The following is a 19607-nucleotide window of genomic DNA, read 5'->3' on the forward strand; positions in this document are numbered from 1 at the left end:
AACCCATGGTCACTGCCCCGCCTGGTTTTCCAGCCTGGCTCCTAGTCCTGCCTCCGCACTCTGCGAGCCGGTGGGCTCTTCTCCCCTCCACCCCCCTGAGTGAATGAGGGAGCCCAACTGAGGGGGGATGAGCTGGGCTGTATTGGGCTTATAAGGGCAGGAAGCTGATAGCAGAGAGGGCTGTAGACTGCAGTTTCACCCTGGGAAATGGGAGGTTAGTTTGTGGCTATAAAGGCAAGTAGCCTACAGTTACTTCCTAGGAGGAGGGAGTTTGCAGATGGCAAACCCAGAGAGTCAGGGGAAGAGCCAGAAGGTAAGGACAGGGCTCAGGGAAAGGCAGTCTGGAACAGACCTTGGCTGCTGACTAGAGGGTCCCTGAGCTGGAACCCGGAGTAGAGAATGGTCCCAGGTTCCCCTACCAGTCACTGGGGAAGTGGCACAGACAAGGCAGAGGAAAGAAGACGGCCTGGGACAGTCCCCCAAAAGACTTTGGTACCCTGGAAGGGGTAAACTCATATAGTGACCTAGCCAAAGGGCCAAGTTATGATGAAAGAACAACTGGAGTCACAGAGACAACGAGAGAATGGCAGTAGAGCATGCAGCTAGCAGCAGAAGGGGGCCCTGGACCTGGAAGGAGCTAATTCCCAGAGTGGCCAGGAGGAGGAGTGAATGGACCCCGTGAGGGACTGTGACAGGAAAACTGTTCTCCAAGTATTTTATATATTTGATGTAAAGCAGGGTGGACTTTTGTACTGAGTGAGAACATGAGGACAGAAAGAGAGGAACAATTATTCAAATCATAGACAAATTTCTTCTGCTTTCCATGGCATTTTTCCTTTGCTTTTTGTGGTTTTGATATCACAGTTATGGGTCTGGCTTAAAAACCTGAATATAAAACATCAACTTTTCTTTTGGAAAAGGCCAAATGCAATCAGTGTTTAAACTATTCTATAGAAAAATGATACGTTTTTGACAATTGTTTCCACAGATTATGCCTCCAGTGAGTCAGTTTGTGTACAAACATCTGCACATCTAGCTGTAAACATACATTGCTCCTTTTAATGTCAGACCTGCAGTTCACAGAAAATGTCTGTATTAACTTGTATGTGTTCGAGATCCACATAGAAATCTCAGCACCAAGGATTAAGCTCAGCATCAGCAATTAGTTCTTAACTTTAAAATAGGGCACTGTGGGTTTATTCAGTAATGATGTTCTATCAGGTTTGTTAAGATCAGGATATTAATGTAGGAAGGACAGAAATGTTTAAGCTTTATGGTTATTTTTAAAAGTTTTACAGTGTGCTTATAAATAGTGGAGTGTAATTTTATGAAAATGGTAACCCTTGCATACAAAACAAACAGCCATGGCATGTTATGAAAAGCTACCATTTAGTAAACAGAAGTGAAATAAACAGAAATTGTCGTCTCTTTAAGATTCAACATATCTTATTGGTATTTTACAAATAAATAGTTATTTTATTGAAACATTTAACAAAAATAAGAATTAAGGCACACTGCTGGAACTCTGACCCCTCTGCACGACAGTGACATGCAGAGGCATCACCACGAACACCCAGATGAAGGAATCCTGATTGGCCAGCAGGTGAAATTTGTCTGTATATTGGGAGTGGTGAGCATAAGAGACTTGTTTGGTATATGTATTCTGTGTGTGTTGCTAATAAATAGATGTTTAGAGCACAACTGTGTAAGGCTCTTTCCCTGGGAAAAGGTTCTGCGGTTCCATAGAGCCCTGAGCCCTGAGGGAAAGGGTGGGTACTTAAATTGACTAGGTTTCTTCCTGAGCCCCCTGGGTAAGAATAGGTGCCTTACGCCCTGAGTCTTCAGAAGGGAAAGGGCGGGGATGTCTAACTTGATTGGATGAAGCCTTGAGCCCTCGGGGTGTATAGGCGGGGTGCCCTAAATTGACTGGGTCACACATTGAGCCCTCAGTAGGGTATAGGCAGGGTTTCCTAAATTGACCGGGTAACAGCGGGGAGGATCTAGTGAGAAGCCAGATGTCCAGAAACCAGAGAAGCTGGGTTAAGCACAGGCTGTAGGGAAGCAACTCAAGTGGCTCAGAGGGAGGAAGTGGCAGAAGGAAACAGCAATGCATTTGAAGGCATGGACTTGGCTGCTCAATGCAAGGTCTCTGGGTTGAAACCCAGAATAAAGGGTGGGACTGAGTTCCCCTATCAGCCCCACAGAAGCAGGGACAAGACCACCATCAGGATTATGGAGCCCAGGATGGAGTTGAAGATCAAGCTCAAGGACAGGCTGAAGAATAGCCCAAGAGGGGGCAGAAGGAGCTCTTGTGTTAGGACAATTTGAGACTTTTAGTGGTACTTTTGTTATCCCAGGAGGGGTGAACATGTATCAATACCTGTCTTGTTGGCTGAGGCAGAATAAGAGAGACCACTGAAGTCCTGGAGTGACTTGGTTGAAGGTGCTAGAGGAGAGTGAGTCTGCTACACCATACCTAGCTATGAGAATGAGCTAATTGTTACTAATATCTATGAATATGTCAGCCTATAAAGTAAACACACCCCAATATTATGTGGGTGCAGGGCCGGCTCCAGGGTTTTGGCCGCCCCAAGCAGCCAAACCAAAAAAAAAAAAAAGCCGCAATCGCGATCTGCGGCGGCAATTCGGTGGAAGGTCCTTCGCTCCGAGCAGGAGTGAGGGACCGTCCGCCGAATTGCCGCCGAACAGCTGGACATGCCGCCCCTCTCCGAAGTGGCCGCCCCAAGCACCTGCTTGGTAAGCTGGTGCCTGGAGCCGGCCCTGTGTGGGTGAGGAAATTAAGTTTGAACGTGGAAGATTGGGCACATACTGCTCAGACTCTATAACAGGAGCAAACCACCATGTTTAATGTTAGTTGTAGGTTGGTTTTTCTTAGGTCTTTCTCGGCTTCGTCTATAGCTTTCTAGCTCTCTAGTTTCTCCTAAGTTTTTCATCTCCACTTGAGCCTTGAGGAATCTGGGCCATCAGACTCTTTTGACATGCCAGAAAATGGTCCTTTGTCTCTTACCACTAGGTTCTCAAGGAAGGGTGTGAGCATGTTAATCTAGGAAGTTCTTATAAAAGATACCACCTGTACCTCTAGATCAGTACTATTTCCTTTTAATTCTGGGTTTGGAACTTTGACTACTTTTATTAACATAAATGGAAATGTTAATAAAAGTCACTAAGGCTGTATTTTATTCTAGTATGAGTGTCCTTGTCATACATCCTGAGGGTCTTTGCAAGACTCCGTGTAGCCTGATTCTGGGGCAAGGCTACTATTATCTTCTGGTCAGATCAATTGGTGAGCCTATAACCTATATTATATAAGCAATAATAATGATGCCTATGGCCTGATTTTAGGGGATTATTTGAAAACTCATAATCTGTTGAATATTAGCCTGTTGAAATGTGTGTAACAATACTGCATGTAAAATTGAGATTTTGCTATATGATTGTTACTGAAATATTGTAGTTCTGGGTAACATCCACAAACCATTTTCTCGGAGACAAAGACACAAACGCCAGCAAGGTGCTAAAGGGCCATTACCTGCTTAGCTGGCCATTCACCAGCAGGGGGAAAGTATAAATAAGAAATTTACATTTCATCCCAGAGATGGTTTGAATCTCACATATATACAGGACTGTTTGTCTACACCCCTTTGGGTGTGGGTCTGTGTGTGTACCTCAAAGAGAGGAGGAGGATATAAAAATAAGTGACTGACCTCCACATCACCTATTTCTTCCTCCATCTCTCTGCTCGCGGCATCAACACATATCTGAAGAACACTGAACTGGGGAAGGGGTGTCTGGCTGAAAGAAAATCCAGCCTGTGAACTGTTACAGCTTATGGTGAGAGACACTTTGCTTTTTAGCTCATTTAGGTATTAGTTTGTGGTTTTATCTTTTTTTATTTCTTTTGTAACCAATTCTGACTTGTAGCTTATAGGGCTAGCCTGGTTGCTTGCCTCTATATTTTTTTCTTGTGGGTTTCTTATTTTTTTATGGGTTTGATTATTTGTTTTACTATAATAGGTTTATATTAGAGTATTTTGGATGTAACGCAAAGGACCTACAAGCCACATCCTGTATGTTGAGCTAAGGCAAAGCTAGCGTGTGTGTTTAGGACAGGGGTCTCAAACTCACATGACCACGGTGGCCACATGAGGACTAGTACATTGGCACGAGGGCCGCATTTACTGACACCTCCCCCCCCACCCTCGGCCCCGCCCCCACTCCACCCCTTCCATGAGGGCCCACCCCTGCTCTGCCTTTTCCCACCTCTTCCCTGCCCCCATTCCAACCCCTTTCCCGAAATCCCCACCCCAACTCCGCCCCCTCCCTGCCCCCAGGGGGTGCAGGAGGAGTGCAGCGGGGGGCTCAGGGCAGGAGGTTGGGGTGCAGGAGGGGTGCAGCAGGGGGTCGGGGTGCAGGAGGGGTGAGGGGTGCAGCAGGGGACTCAGGGCAGGGGGTCGGGCGTCGGGGTGCAGGAGGGGTGTGGGGTGCAGCGGGGGTTCAGGGCAGGGGGTTGGGGTACAGGAGGGGTGCAGGGTGCGGCAGGGGCTCAGGGCAGGGGGGCAGGGTGCAGCAGGGGGCTCAGGGCAGAGGGTTGGGGTGCAGGAGAGGTGCAGCAGGGGGCTCAGGGCAGTGGGTCGGGGTGCAGGGTGCGGCAGGGGGTCGGGTGTCGGGGTGCAGGAAGGGTGTGGGGTGCAGCAGGGGGCTCAGGGCAGGGGGTTCGGCTGCAGGAGGGGTTTGGGGGGCGGGCTCCGGCCCGACGAGCACTGGGGGCAGGGCAGGCAGGAAGCCTGCCCTGCCCCCACGCCGCTCCGGGAAGCAGCCAGAACCTGGGGAAGGAGGGGCGCAGGAGTGTGTGTGGCTGTTGCTTCAGGCACCGCCCCCAGCAGCTCCCATTGGCCGGGAATGGGGAACTGCGGCCAATGGGAGCTGCTGGGGGCGGTGCCTGCCCTGCCCCCGGTGCGTGTCGGGCCGGAGCCGCTCTAGGTAAACACTGGGGGAGGGCGGGGGGCCGCGAGGAGCTCGTGGGCCGCAGAAAATAACCCCGCGGGCCATGTGTTTGAGACCCCTGGTTTAGGACATTTCACCTAGATAGGTGGTGATGAGCTAAAGCATAAGGATCATGTATGGTTGCAACCTTTAACATAGATAAAGAATGTGTTGAAGCAGGGTAGTAAGGGAGGCTACCTACGTTCATACTCTCTTTAAACTTAACAGGCACACCACAACTTGGAAGAACTGAAATAACCGGTTAGGACAGAAATTACAAATGCAAGAATAATCTAATGTCATTAATATGTATGTATATGTCATCCATATGTTCAAGCATACCAGCCTATAGAGTAAGTGTACCCCAACATTTCAGTGGGTGAGAAAACCACGTTTGGTCATAGGAGTGTTCAGGCTCTATAAGAGGGGTGACTCACCATGCCAAGCTGGCTTCTTCGTTCTTAGTTCTTTATGATCTTTTGTTTATTGGTCTGTTAGTTTTCAATTGTACATTTTAAGTGAGTTAATTAAGTAAAAGTCTAAGTTAGCTTTTTATAGTCTTCTATAGTCCTCCCGCTCAAGAATTGAGGAACCTCGACCTGAATCTCTTGGCATCCTAGAGGCAAGGCTGGTCCTTTGTCTCTTACCATCAGGTTATCAAGAAAGGATGTGAGTATATTAATCAAAAGCTTTGTACATAATATTACATATCTCTAGAACAATATTATTGCCTTTGTAATTCCTGATTATTTTACCATTTGATTACTATTCCATTCATCTCAATAAAAGTCCTCAAGGCTACACTTGTCTCACTGTGAGTGTCTTTGTGATACATCACAAGGGTCCTTGCAAACTCTGTAGCCTGATTCTGGCACAAGAACCTTATCTTCTGATCAGATTAATTGGCGAGCTTATAACCCATATCTAAAATATTAACCTCCTAAAATCAGGCAACAGGCGTATGCCTTATCACTTGTAATATTAACCTCCTAAAACCAGGCAACAGGCTTATGCCTTATCACTTGTAATTACTTAAAATCTATCTCTAGTTAATAAACTTGTTTTTATCTAAACCAGCATATTTAGATTGAAGTGTTTGGGAATCTATACTTAAGATGACAAGGCTGGTGCATAATCACCACACAGTGTTGGAATGACGGACTTACTATGAGCTTACACTGTCCAGGAGAATATTGAGCAGTGCAAGACGTACTTAGGCCTACTTACTGCGGTGTCTTCACTGCAGTGAGTCAACTGCTGCCACTCCCACGTCGACTCTGCCTGTGCCTCTCGTGTCAGTGGAGAACAGGAGTCGATGGGAGAGCGCTCGGGGGTCGATTTATCACGTCTAGACTTGACGCGATAAATTGACCCCCGCTGGATCGATCGCTGCTCGCCGATCCGACAGTTACTGTAGACATACCCTGTGAGAGACAGCCTACTGCCCTCCTCCAGTTCACTCTTCCATTCCAGAGATGGAGGTAGCTGGGCTAAGTTGAGCTTACCAAAACTTGCAACAAGAGGATAAAGTTTAGGTGAGACCAGATACCTATATACATTTGTCTTAACCTTTTTCTCTGTTTGCACTGTACTTTTGGATAAATAAACAATATGCTTGTTTTGATTTAAACTGCGTTGAGTCATTTTAATCAGCTCCTAGACACAGACTCCTGAACAGTTTTCTTGCAGGTGCCAAATGCAGTTTGGGCTGTTATGTTTTACATGGTGGGAAACAGAGTAACCCACTTATTAAGTGCCTGAGTGGTTAAACTATGGGTTTCCACCCTTGAAAGAGGTGAAGGAAGCCAGGCCTGTCACCTGAAGGGTGCATTTGAGAGAAATTGCAGTGGGGCCTAAAGTGCAACTTGTCCTGTAATGATGACATTGTTAAAGAGATTGAATAGCCCTGGCCTGAAAAAAGATTCTTCTGGACCATCACTGGAATTTACTCCCTAAGAAGATGATTCTCCACTTGCCACTACTATTTAAGTATCAGGAGGTAGCCGTGTTAGTCTGTATCTACAAAAACAACAAGGAGTCTGGTGGCACCTTAAAGACTGTTAGTCTTTAAGGTGCCACCAGACTCCTTGTTGTTTTTGTACTATTTAAGATTTATGGGTTAGCACGTTTAATCACTTTCACAAGTGCTGCATTGATTTTGTTCAGTACTACTATTTTAATCAGAATCTTGTGCGATACTTAGACAAATACTGTACCAGACTTAGGTCTGATGGCAGCCCTGTTAATTTTTATGAGCTACTCTGTTAACATTTATCAAATACAGTAACTCCCCACTTAACGTCCTCTCGCTTAATGTTGTTTCAATCTTACGTCCCTGCTCAATTACAGAACATGCTCCATTTAAAGTTGTGCAATGCTTCACTATAACATCGTTTGGCTGCCTGCTTTGTCCACAGCTGGCAGCCCCCCTACGCCCTCCCCACAGCGCCTCCCGCCCGCTGGCAGACCCCACGGATCAGCGCCTTCCCCCTCCTCCTGCCCATGGCAATCAGCTGGCTTGTGGTGTTCAGGAGGGAGGGAGGGGGAGCCTGCGCACCGGGTCCTCGCTCCTCCCCCCTCCATCCTGAATGCTGCAAGCCAGCTGATTGCCGCGGGCAGGAGGCAGGGGAGGGAGAGGGGAGGCAAGGACACCACGTGTGGAGTAAAGGGGGGGGAGAAGAGGCAGGTTAAGGGTGGGAGCTTGGGGAAAAGGGGTGTGTGAGCAGGCCAAGGGTTGAGCCCCCCGCCCCTGGTGCTTGCAGAGTAGGGGAAGCTGCCACTGCTGCTGCGCAACATGATTCTCCTAGCCTACAGCACCTTCAGCCTCCTTGCCTGCCTCATTGTCTGCAGTGCCAGTGGGCTGTGCCTGTGTGGGGTAAGGCGGGGGCACCTTCCAACTATAGTACTGTACTGTATGGCAAAAAAAAAAAAAAAATTCCCTGGAACCTAACCCCTCCATTTACATTCACTCTTATGGGGAAATTGGATTCACTTAACATCGTTTCACTTAAAGTCGTATTTTTCAGGAAAAAGCGACAGAGTCCTGTGGCACCTTATAGACTAACAGACGTATTGGAGCATAAGCTATCGTGGGTGAATACCCACTTCGTCAGACGCAGGTATAAATATGCAGGCAAGAATCAGTCTAGAGATAACGAGGTTAGTTCAATCAGGGAGGATGAGGCACTCTTCTAGCAGTTGAGGTGTGAACACCAAGGGAGGAGAAACTGCTTTTGTAGTTGGCTAGCCATTCACAGTCTTTGTTTAATCCTGAGCTGATGGTGTCAAATTTGCAAATTAACTGAAATTCAGCAGTTTCTCTTTGGAGTCTGGTCCTGAGGTTTTTTTGCTGCAGGATGGCTACTTTTAAATCTGCTATTATGTGTCCAGGGAGGTTGAAGTGTTCTCCTACAGGTTTTTGTATATTGCCATTCCTAATATCTGACTTGTGTCCATTTATCCTTCTATGTAGGGATTGTCCAGTTTGGCTGATGTACATAGCAGAGGGGCATTGCTGGCACATGATGGCGTATATTACATTCGTGGACGTGCAGGTGAATGAACCGGTGATGATGTGGCTGATCTGGTTAGGTCCTGTGATGGTGTCGCTGGTGTAAATATGTGGGCAGAGTTGGCATTGAGGTTTGTTGCATGGATTGGTTCCTGAGTTAGAGTTACTATGGTGCGGTGCGTGGTTGCTGGTGAGAATATGCTTAAGGTTGGCGGGTTGTCTGTGGGCGAGGACTGGCCTGCCTCCCAAGGCCTGTGAAAGCGAGGAAGCGTTGTCCAGGATGGGTTGTAGATCACTGATGATGTGTTGGAGAGGTTTTAGCTGATGACTGTAGGTGATGGGCAGTGGAGTTCTCTTGGTTTCTTTCTTGGGCTTGTCTTGCAGCAGGAGGCTTCTGGGTACACATCTGGCTCTGTTGATTTGTTTCCTTATTTCCTCATGTGGGTATCGTAGTTTTGAGACTGCTTGGTGAAGATCTTGTAGGTATTGGTCTCTGTCTGAGCGGTTGGAGCAAATGCGGTTATACCTCAGCGCTTGGCTGTAGATGATGGATCGTGTGGTGTGTCCGGGCTGGAAGCTGGAGGCATGAAGGTAGGCATAGCGGTCGGTGGGTTTTCAGTATAGGGTGGTGTTAACGTTGCCGTCACTTATTTGTACCGTTGTGTCTAAGAAGTGGACCTCCTGTGTAGATTGGTCCAGGCTGAGGTTGGTGGTGGGGTGGAAGCTATTGAAATCATGGTGGAATTCTTCCAGAGTCTCCTTCCCATGGGTCCAGATGATGAAGATGTCATCAATGTGGCGTAGGTAGAGAGTGGACGAGAGCTGAGGAAGCGTTGTTCCAGGTCAGCCATAAAAATGTTGGCATATTTTTCAGGAACATAACTACAACGTTAAGTGAGGAGTTACTGTAGTAAGATATTCTCTCCTCTAGCAACCTGTCTGCCACTGTAAGAGGTATAGGACTCTTTACAAGGAAAAAGAACTGGAAAGTTATTTCTATCTGAAGACTGGGAGGGTGGGGCCGGTTCCTGCCTTTGCATGTTACTGCCCTCTAAAGACTCACATAAGCAGCCCCCCGAAGGAAGAAGGAGGGGCTCTGTGGCCAGTAACTGCTGGAGGTAGGCTGGGGCAGTTGCAGAAATTTTGATCGCGTAGGGGCAGCACCGTGCAGAACCACGTGCAGCAGTGGGAGACGAAAAAGAACACCGTGGGAATAAGAAGAGCGCCACCTGCTGCTGGAAAGGTACGGGAGCAAGTGAGCGAAGCAGTTGCGGAAGGGGGCGGGGGAGTAGGCACGCCAGTTACGCACCTGCCGCTCGGGAACAGCGCCTAGGGCGCGCACCAGCAGCCATGAAGACTGGGGGACAGTGCATATGCACCTGCTGGGGGGAGGGGGGGAGTTCCAGCTGATACGCATGCGCATGGCTCAGGTTGCTTAAGACCTGTGAAGGCTGGGATTGACAGGTCCAGGAGTGAGCAGCCGGAAGTGACGACGTTGCTCAGCGTAAACAGTTCAGCCGGAGCCTGGTAACCGGGTGGCGGCTGCAGCAACAGTCACCGGCTCCTCCGCGCGGCCGGGCGGGGCGAAGCGGCAGCTCTGCTTGGGCTGGGCGAGCCGCGGCCGGAGACCCCCGCTCCCGAGGGTCGCGTTGTCAGGGGGCCTTGCTGCCCCCCCGGCACGGGGCGAGGGAAGCGGCTGCGTGCCCCGCTTGCTGCCCCGGTGCGCAGATTCTCCCCCGCCCGGGGGGGCGCGTCCCTGCCTTCACCCGCACCTAGCGGAGGGGGCGGATGGTGTGAGGGAGCCGGGACCGGGGTCACCGCCGCGGGGGTCTGAAGGCGGACGCTCCGCCCGTGACCCGGGCAGCGGGTGCGGTCAGGGCGCCGCGGCATCGCCCCGCCACCCCCCGGTCGCTTTCCTGGAAAGCGGAGCGGGAGGGGTAGCGGGGTCTCGCTGTGAAGATGGCGACCCCCGGGATGAACTGGCAGCAGCATTACTACGGTGGCGGCGGCTCCTCAGCCAGCACTGGGAAATTCGCCGCGTCCAGTTCCCAGCCGGGGCTCAGCGTGGAATACAGCCAGGATCTGCACCTCAAAATGAGCAAGAAAATAGCCCAGCTCACCAAGGTAAGCGTCCCTCCCCCCAACTCTCCAACCGTGTCGTGTCTCCTGCTGCGAGCTGCTCTCCGGGTGAAAGAAGGAGATCGCTCAGCGCTCTCTCCTCTCCTACAAGCCACATTCTTCCGCCTGAGAGGGGCAAAACTGGCTTCCAGTTCCCATTTAGATGGAGATCTTCCAGTGATTAAAACCTGGCGGATTAGTCCCTTTAAAAGCTGCATGTGGATTGGCTGCGCTGCCCCTATTGCAGTGATACCTCAATTCCCCAGGGTAGAATCCACAACGTGTTTTTCACCGAATATATAATGAGATTCATGCCGGTTTTGACGTCTGTTGACGGTGAAATCCTAAAGCAAAGGATGACAGCCAGCGAGACAAATAGTTTCAGTTACAAAACATGATATTAAAAATGCGTTGGAAAGCTATAAAGTGAGCCCATTTAACTGTGTTTGTGTACATAGTTTTTCCTGTATAACTGTCTGTGTTTAGGGAAACTGACACTGACTGTATTTTATATTTATACTCTAAAATTTATAGGTTTAAAAAAATAACTTCATTTACATAAGAGGTAAACAAGCCCTTCTAGGTGATTTAAAAAAAAAGTAAACTTGGCAGTAGCTTTGCTCTCTATTAAGAACTTATTTTTGATATACCAGTAGGTTATTTTGAGTGTCCCTTGACAATGAATTAACTTGGGGGGAGAGGGAAGAAGGGAAAATATCAGTTTTGTCTCACTGATTTAACAGCCTTCTTGACAGGATCCTAAGCCCTGTAAGATGATACTGTACATACATTTTGTTAAAAGCTGATATTTTAAAGAAACATTGCCAAGGTTAGTAGACTAAAGGGTGACAGACTCTACTGTAGTTGTGATTTGCATATTCAGAATAACTTTTTACAAATGGATGATTCAATTCTGTAATTTTCCTTGGTTTGAAAAAGAATCACAATTCATAAAACACACAAACAGCTTTGCATGAGGGAAATACACAATGTGTGTTGGAGGGTAAGTAATTGGCAATGAGCCGTTTCAAGCTTCATATAGCTTATATTTAAACAAGAAGTTAAAAAATGCATAAGTAATAAACATATTAGTATCCTTCAAATATCTGCTAAACTGGAAGAAGAAAACATTTCATCTCAGTTCGGCTTGTTTGCTGAACAGAAATAGAGAATTTTTTGGTAGGAAGTTTATGGTGGTCATGCAGGCCATACCAAATTGTCTGTGTATCTAGTTTGAATGAAATAAAGGCAAATATTTACCAGAGTCAGTTAATGTAGACAGCGAAAACCAATTATTTTGACAAGTCAGATTTTCTTTCTTTTCTAGTTATTGACCTGATTCTTGCTCACATTGACCTCAGTTAGAGAGTGAAATACAGTTCAAACCAGTCAAATAACGGCTATAGTTAAGCTTATTTTCTACATATCTTACTTAAAACTTGAATTGTGGTTTAAAACTAAGATAATACAATTAGTAGTTTTTATCTTTGGTCACCATGTATGAAGAGTGTTCAGGTGACACTTAAATTGGCTTACTACACTTTTAGGAATTTAAGTTGTGGTATGTATGTGGGAATATTTGTACAGATTAAATCCCATTTGTGTACAATTTTAGGTTTATTTCCTTTTCTTATTTCAGTAGTTTGCATAGCATTTAATTGTTGTCATCAGAAGCATATTTCATTTCCATATTAAAATAGATGCATGGTCTTTTGAGTTCTATGTCATTGAACATATGCTATACATTCTGAGGTACTCAAAGCACTAAAGTAGCTCTGCATTCAGGGATTTTATGCAGGTAAATATTCAGAAATGTGGTGTATTGTAGTCTTACCCTTAATATCTTTCAATACAGTAATTTATCAAAACTAATGCTTCAGTTTATTTTAAGGTTCATGTTGCTATAAGATGAACCCAATAATACATTATATACGTAGTCTTCTTATTTCCAAGGATCCCAGAACATTTTATAAAGCGAAGTACAGTATGTGGGTCACCCTTCAGGTTGTGTATTTGAAAAAGGTTGGTTTAATTTACAGGTTAATGGCTTGTCTATACAGAGAATTTATCAATGGCAAGTTGGGGTTCAAATCTGCAGACTGGCTTGCCTTGCCCTGACCATGTGGACCCTGCTTTTGTACACTAAAAGTTCAGAGTGCAGAATTTTTAGTGTACAGTAGCAGGATCCACATAGCTACGTAGTGTGCGGCAAGCTATTGCGGTGTAAACACGGTGTAAACCAACTTGCCACGTACTCTCTGTATAGGCAAGCCCAACAGCCCCGGAGCTGCAATTTGTTAGTCTCTAAGGTGCCACAAGTACTCCTGTTCTTTTTGCGGATACAGACTAACACGGCTGCTACTCTGAAAGATCTGTGTGTGAACCTTTACAGGGTCAGTGTTCATATTTGTTTCCTGGCAATACTGTGAGGTTCTACTGGCCTTTTTGGTAATAGACTCTTGTTCCAGAGTGAAAGTTTTGCAGGGGAGTGAGTTATAGGGTAGAGGAACTCACAGAAATTGACTTGTCGTGAGCCCCGTGTCACTGGAGTAAACCAGGAGGGCTCAAGGCTAGAGTACCTCTGCCTCACTGCTGGTGCGATAATGTAAGAGCTGTGATCAGTTTCTTAGGTAGCAAGATTCCACATCTTTTAGGGCTGTAGGTCAAAAACACCTTAAACTCCATCCATAAGCTTCTCGGCAACCAGTGCAAACTATGGAACACTGAGATTATTATTATTTGTAGTAGTATTTCAGCACCTTGGAGCTCCAAGTATGGACCAGGACCCCATTATGCTAGGTGCTGTACATCCACAGAACAGATTGTCCCTGACCCAAAGAGCTTATAATTTAAGTAGTTTTTCTGTAAGGTGAAAAGACATATTGAACTGTTGTACGGCTTGCATCTGAGAATATGCAGACATAATTTTAAGGTCACTTGGACCTTTCTTTAAAACTTCAAGACAGAGCCAGAAAAGCATCTTAAATTGTAATCCAGGTGTTCAGGCAATTTTTAGGGCTAGGACTGCCATGCATACATCAGGATAACAGTAACTTGTGTTTTTTTATTCAGCCCCTGAATAAAAGCAAGTTCCAAGCAAACTAATACTTCTTCTTTTTTTTTTTTTTTTTTTTTTCTCCACAGCAAGCAGTGATTTCATACTGCTTTGATATTCAGGCATGCAGTTGGTCAAATGTACATATGCAATCACATATAATCACAGATTATTTCTTGATGGCATGCTTTAATTTTGTTGTCAAATACTATTTTATCTTCTAAACTGGTACACAGATCTTTTGAAGTGCCTAGAAATAAGGAGCTTAAGCCAAATAGGAAGGACTAAAATTGCTTCAGCCATGATTTACCACACATCTGCATGATGTGGGGCAAGGTGTTTTTTTAAGAGTTGCATTTGTTACTACTATCTGACCTATGTTTTCCCCTTATATATTTTTGATATTAAGTATTTCAGAATTTTCAAGATATTGGTACACTAACTTAGGTACTTTTGAAGATGTTAGCTTTCTCTAAGTGTAAGATTTTTGCAGTGGCAGAACTAGAATCTGGGTCTGTGGGATGGCTCACACCTCCATACTACTGCCATGCAGCCATGGAAGGGCCACATGCATTACCACATAGACCCTATGGAGATAAGCATCACAGGTAGTACCACCTCAGAAGGTCGGACTCACAATTTCAGCCATGGCCCCTGATTGGTCCATGCGCCCTACTTAAATTCAGGAAGATTCCAGGATATGTCAGTGCAATGAGGTAGACCCCCTCCCCCCCCCCCCCCCCCCCCCCCCCGTCAGCTGTACCATCAGACCTGCATCTTGGCTTACTCTTTGACTTCTGACCCCAGCTCGGACCCTTGGCTTCAGTACTTGGAGTTTGACTCCTGCTTTGCCCCATGACTTGGGTACTTGAATTCTGACTGCAGACCCTGGCCTTGCTGCTTGGATCCCACCCCCTATTATTGGTACTAGGACCCTGACCCCAGGTCCTAAACTCAGGCTACTGCTTTTGGTCTTCTGCCCCTTTTGGTACCAGCCCTGATCATTAGACCTGACTGCCCTAGCCCTGGTCTTGACACTAAGCAGCTTCAAAAGTGCCTAAAAGTGACCTAGAACCTGAAGATGATGTTCTTAATGCAATGTATTAGTATCTTATTCTTATGTGTTTTTTGTCTCAGTTAGGATCACCCTGTTGTGATAAGCCTTCTATAGAGACATAGAAGGAAACAGTTCCTCCCTTGAGGAGCCTGCAGTATAAGAATTGAGTAGTTCTGAATAAAGACTTCTGTTAGTGGATTACTGTTTCAATTGCTTCTTCTTTCTCTGGATTTTTTTTTTTTTTTTACTGCATCATCAGAGTCCTTCCTTCAAATGCTTTAACACATGAAGCAGGAATCTCAAAGATCTTGATTTTATATTTACCTTATGAATTATGTGCATCCCTGTGGAGAAAATACTTTCATCCTTCACTATTATGGTTGGAGCTACAAATTGCAGTTGGACAAAAACAAAATCCAAATAATTAGCATTAGCTGAGTCACAGGTAATTTAGTCGACTGAAATAAGTAGACTAGATAATTGGACGAAAACCATCTGTTTGTACCTCGTGGGGAGACTTTAGTATTGCTGATTTCTTGAAGTGGGAAGTTTAGACAGCTATCAGTTTACAGGTTAATGGGAACCTACCCTGAGAGCTGTATTATGTAAACAGAAGCAATTAGCACTGCTTCAGACAAGCTTGTTGTTCAAAAATAAATAAAAAAGCATCTGAAGGTCAACTACCAGTTAAAATGGTATGAAAGTTGGTCAACGCTCCCTAAATGTCAGGTTTAAATTTTCCTATTCTAGGCTTCTTTGTGCTTGGCTAAGTGGCTTATGTGAAGTTAAAATATTCAGCTGGCAACAACATCTTTTCGTGGAAGAACAGTAAACTCTCTCTTTTCCTAAACAATTAGAATTCCTTTCTGTCTTTGTCATCCAGACTAAATATTGCTAAAACTTGTTTAGTAATCCATTTTTCCTTCACTGTCCTGTTGGTGGAAAAAGGGTTAGGATTCAAGAGCCCAACACTTGATAGTGGCACAAAAGTAGGCTCATGGAACTTCTTTAATACAGGAAGCATTACTTTTGTGATTTTTGTTGTTGTTGATGGAGTGGGGTAAGTGGAGAGAATTTAGATATTGGTATCCTGATCATTCTGTCCTCAGACCAGTATTTAAATGGTTAACTTTCTTTGACCTAATAAACTGTTAACTTCAGCACTAAAGTTGTTTTTAAGACATGTTAATCTTTAAGGGTGTCTGGAAGGAAGCTGGATTAAAAATGGACAGTAAAGAAAACCTGTGGGTTCATAAAGAGGTGATCTTAATATTTGTTTCACATTAGTAAGTTCTTGTAAAACAACATACGAGTAGAGATTCCTATTGGCCACTCTTTTATATGTGGAATTCCTACTGAAGTTAGTGATTTTTTTTTTTTTTTTTTGTTAAGAAAGAATGGCAGGCTTTGGTCCAAACATTTCCACATAGGTATGGTGGTATGTTTTTGCCTTTAACCAGTGGTTTGTGCCAGATAACTTCACTGAGCATAAGACATTTGGAAATAAAACTTGACTATCAGTGGAACCCTTTCAAATCATGAGACTTGACTCTTAGTTTCTGGTAGCTGTAACTTAAATTGTATGCTATATAAACAATGAGAGAACAGGGCTTTGTTAAAAGTGAGGTTAGTCTCTGCAGTGGCCTTTATGAAACATACATTTTGTATTCTAAGATTGAAGTTAGAAACTTAACTAACACGGCTGCTACTCTGATACCCAGAAATAGTCTGTAGTTTCTATGACCTTTCCTTTTGTACCTGTCCTCCTGAAAGGTCAAAAGACTGCCTGAATGAAATAATAAATTCTGATTTCTGTCTGTGATTCCAAGTGTGTCAAATGCTTCTTCCCTACCCCTTCAGTTAATGCATTAAGAATTAAATATTTAATCTTTGGGAAAGCTTTTCTCTTAGCTGTACAACAGCCGTAAGTATGAGAAAGCTGTTTCATTATTACATGTCCTATGTTAATTCTGAAAATGCTGTTCTGTGACTCTCTAGATTTATTTATTTATTACAAAGATAATACTGGACTTCTGCATAGTGTAACACTTACCTGTAAACATTTCTGGAACTGCTGTGCTGTAAGGTAAACTATAAATGCCCCAAAACCAGCAAGGAGGGAGGGTCTCAGAGCCCAGTCTGTAGCCCAAGCTATTTTTAGCCGCACAGTCAACTGAGTCAGTTGACCCCAGGTCTGAAACTTGCTTTTGTGGATCTTTTTTTGGTGTGTAGATGTACCCATAATCTCTCTATTCAGCTCCAGTGAGACTCCATATGGGTTATGTGCCCAGGGCTGGACCTTCAATCCTGGTTAGATATTGACAAACTGCAGGGAGCTCAAAGATATAGAAAAATGCTAAGAGCCATAGGGGTTGAGTGAGTAACATTGCCCAGTAGATAGGTCTCCAGAATCCAATTTCCTGAGTTCTGTTTTCAATTCTGCCACTGACCTGCTTGAATTTTGCCAACTACTTCACTTTTCTATCTTTTTTTTTTTTTTCCTCCGCCCTTTCCTGTCTTATTTATTTAGATGGCAAGTTTTGGGGGCCGGGACTCACTCACCATCTATTGTACAGTTCCTAGCACAATGGGACCCTGATCTCTCTTGGAGCTCTAGGCATTAACAGTATTTGTAATCCATGTCATATCCTTCCTAATGAAACAGACAATTCACACAGAAGGCTTAAACTGGGGAAGGGAATAGCTCTATTTACTACCACTGTACAGTATGCTTTCTTGTGAGAGTAGATGTCTCATGGTCAAAGCTACCATCCCCCACCTTGTCAGATCATACTTGATACTTGCAAAGTAGCTTAATTGTCTGTCAAACTATTATATATTTCCAGTACCAATTCTATTCTACTTTGACTCTGTTTGCAGTAATAGCAAGTATTGTTGTCTCATTCCCTTCCTTCAATCAAGGAACTAAGACCTACTGAAAGTCTGCTCATATAGGACTAAAAGAGAAACCTCTACCCCTTGAAATGGGGGAGGAATAGGAAACCTCCAGACTAGTGTTGTCTTACTTAGAAATATCTTACAAAATTCTCACATTGCTGTATTGTTCAAATTACTATTTTTTTGTTAACTACCATCCCACTGTAGTTTGGCTTTTAATAGTGTTTTCTAAGAAAATGTTTTAAATCATTTTGAACTTTTTAAACAAACTTATGTCTACACACTAGTGTGCATTAAAAATAGCAGTTGTTCAGCATTCCAATATAATCCTAGAATTGCAAGTGTGGGACAAAAATTTGGAGGATAGGAATTCATAAGAGAACAGATTTGAACATCAATACCACATGGATAGGTCTTGAATAATAAAATGGGAGAGTTTAAATGATTTGATACTATCGCAAAAAGGGCAGTGTTAGTGTCTTTGTGTTCTTGAACACTAAATACTGAACATATTAAAGATTTCCCTGCAGTGTGTGGTTTTACATTTTTTTTAATCCGTATTTTCCAAAGTATGGTGCATGCTCTTATGAGGAGTGTGAAGGACTAGTGAGGTGTGTCCATGCCCACCTGCCTGCCCCCCTGCACAAATGTTCTCCAGAGTCTCAGCTTTCCTTTTTTCAAGTTGATGTGTAACTGTTACGGTTGTGAAGAAAATATTTAAAATTTGACCCAGGGTAACCAATTCACTAATGTTTAATCTGAGTTTGCAGAGAGCCTGAAATAATATCTCTGAGATGTGAAGTATCCCATTCATTTCAATGGAAGTTAACTTGGATGCCAATAATACTTTAAATGTCAGCTTCAACTGTTTGATTCATCAAAAAACATCAGGAAGATCTTTGGAAGATGTACACAATTCTGCACTGCATTGTTACTCATTTTGGTTCCACAGCTACGAGGAGGAGGCAGCAGGTCCTGCCACCATCTTTTGAACACATGAAGTTTTGAGCTGGGATACTGCATAGCAGGGCCATTTAGCATGTTGATGTCTTAGATATTGCCATCCAAGTAATACTATTTTGATAATTTAAAAAATAATATTAAAAAGTAATGTTATGTTTTACTTTTAGATAATGAAATAACTTGTTCAAATATTTGATACCTAATATTGAATCCCATTCCCTAAAATACAACTAAATTTCACTTTATTGAACTGTAACACACAGTGTTGAAAAGGGGCATGGGTTAATTTCTGGGGGCTCAACTTTCAAAAGTTTTGGGTATTCTGCTCTATAAGGTATGTAATGACAATTTCATTGCAGTATACTGAACAAATCATTCTATTTTCTTTCTACTGTGCACTAAAGCCTTTTTTTTAAATGAGAAATCTTTTGTTAAGAGATGTGCTTGGGCTTTCTAGGGTATAGATATAGCATTTCTTATCTTAGGCCTGGTCTACACAATGGGGGTAAGTCGGCCTAAGTTACGCAACTCCAGCTATGTGAATAACATAGCTGAAGTTGATGTAGCTTAGGTCGACTTACTGCGATGTCAACATTGCACTGGGTCAACGGGAGAAATTCTCCCGTCGACTTACCTTATGCTTCCGGTTCCAGTGGAGTACAGGAGTTGATGGAAGAGTGATCTGCAGTCGATTTAGCAGGTCTTCACTAGAGCCGCTAAATCAACCCCCGGTACATGGATCGCTGCAGCGTCGATCCCTGGTAAGTGTAGACATACCTTTAGCCTGGTCTACGCTACACAGTGTACAACATTACAGCCTTGTCCCACTGATGTAAGTGCCCTGCTACATCGATGACATAATTCCACCTCCACGAGAGGCATAGCACTTACGCCGTGTAGTTAGACAACTCAGTGTCTGTGTAGATGCTGCTTTACTTACCTTCTTGACAACCTTAACTATAGGTTCTCTTTATTTTAAATTTCCTTGATGATTTGGGGGG

At 44.4% G+C, this 19607-nt stretch overlaps 1 protein-coding gene across 1 annotated transcript in view; it reads left to right on the forward strand.

Annotated features, from left to right (window-relative positions):
* The first annotated feature begins 10474 nt into the window (after positions 1-10474).
* The window catches only part of FAM184A (family with sequence similarity 184 member A), a 168337-nt gene continuing 159204 nt past the window's right edge, over positions 10475-19607 (forward strand). The window contains exon 1 of the mRNA XM_024205389.2: positions 10475-10639. Coding sequence (XP_024061157.2) covers positions 10475-10639 — 165 coding nt within the window. The remainder of the gene's footprint in view (positions 10640-19607) is intronic.

Source organism: Terrapene carolina, unplaced genomic scaffold (genome assembly GCF_002925995.2).
Source record: "Terrapene carolina triunguis isolate 2854851 unplaced genomic scaffold, T_m_triunguis-2.0 Scaffold85, whole genome shotgun sequence".
NCBI classification, from domain to species: Eukaryota; Metazoa; Chordata; order Testudines; family Emydidae; genus Terrapene; species Terrapene triunguis.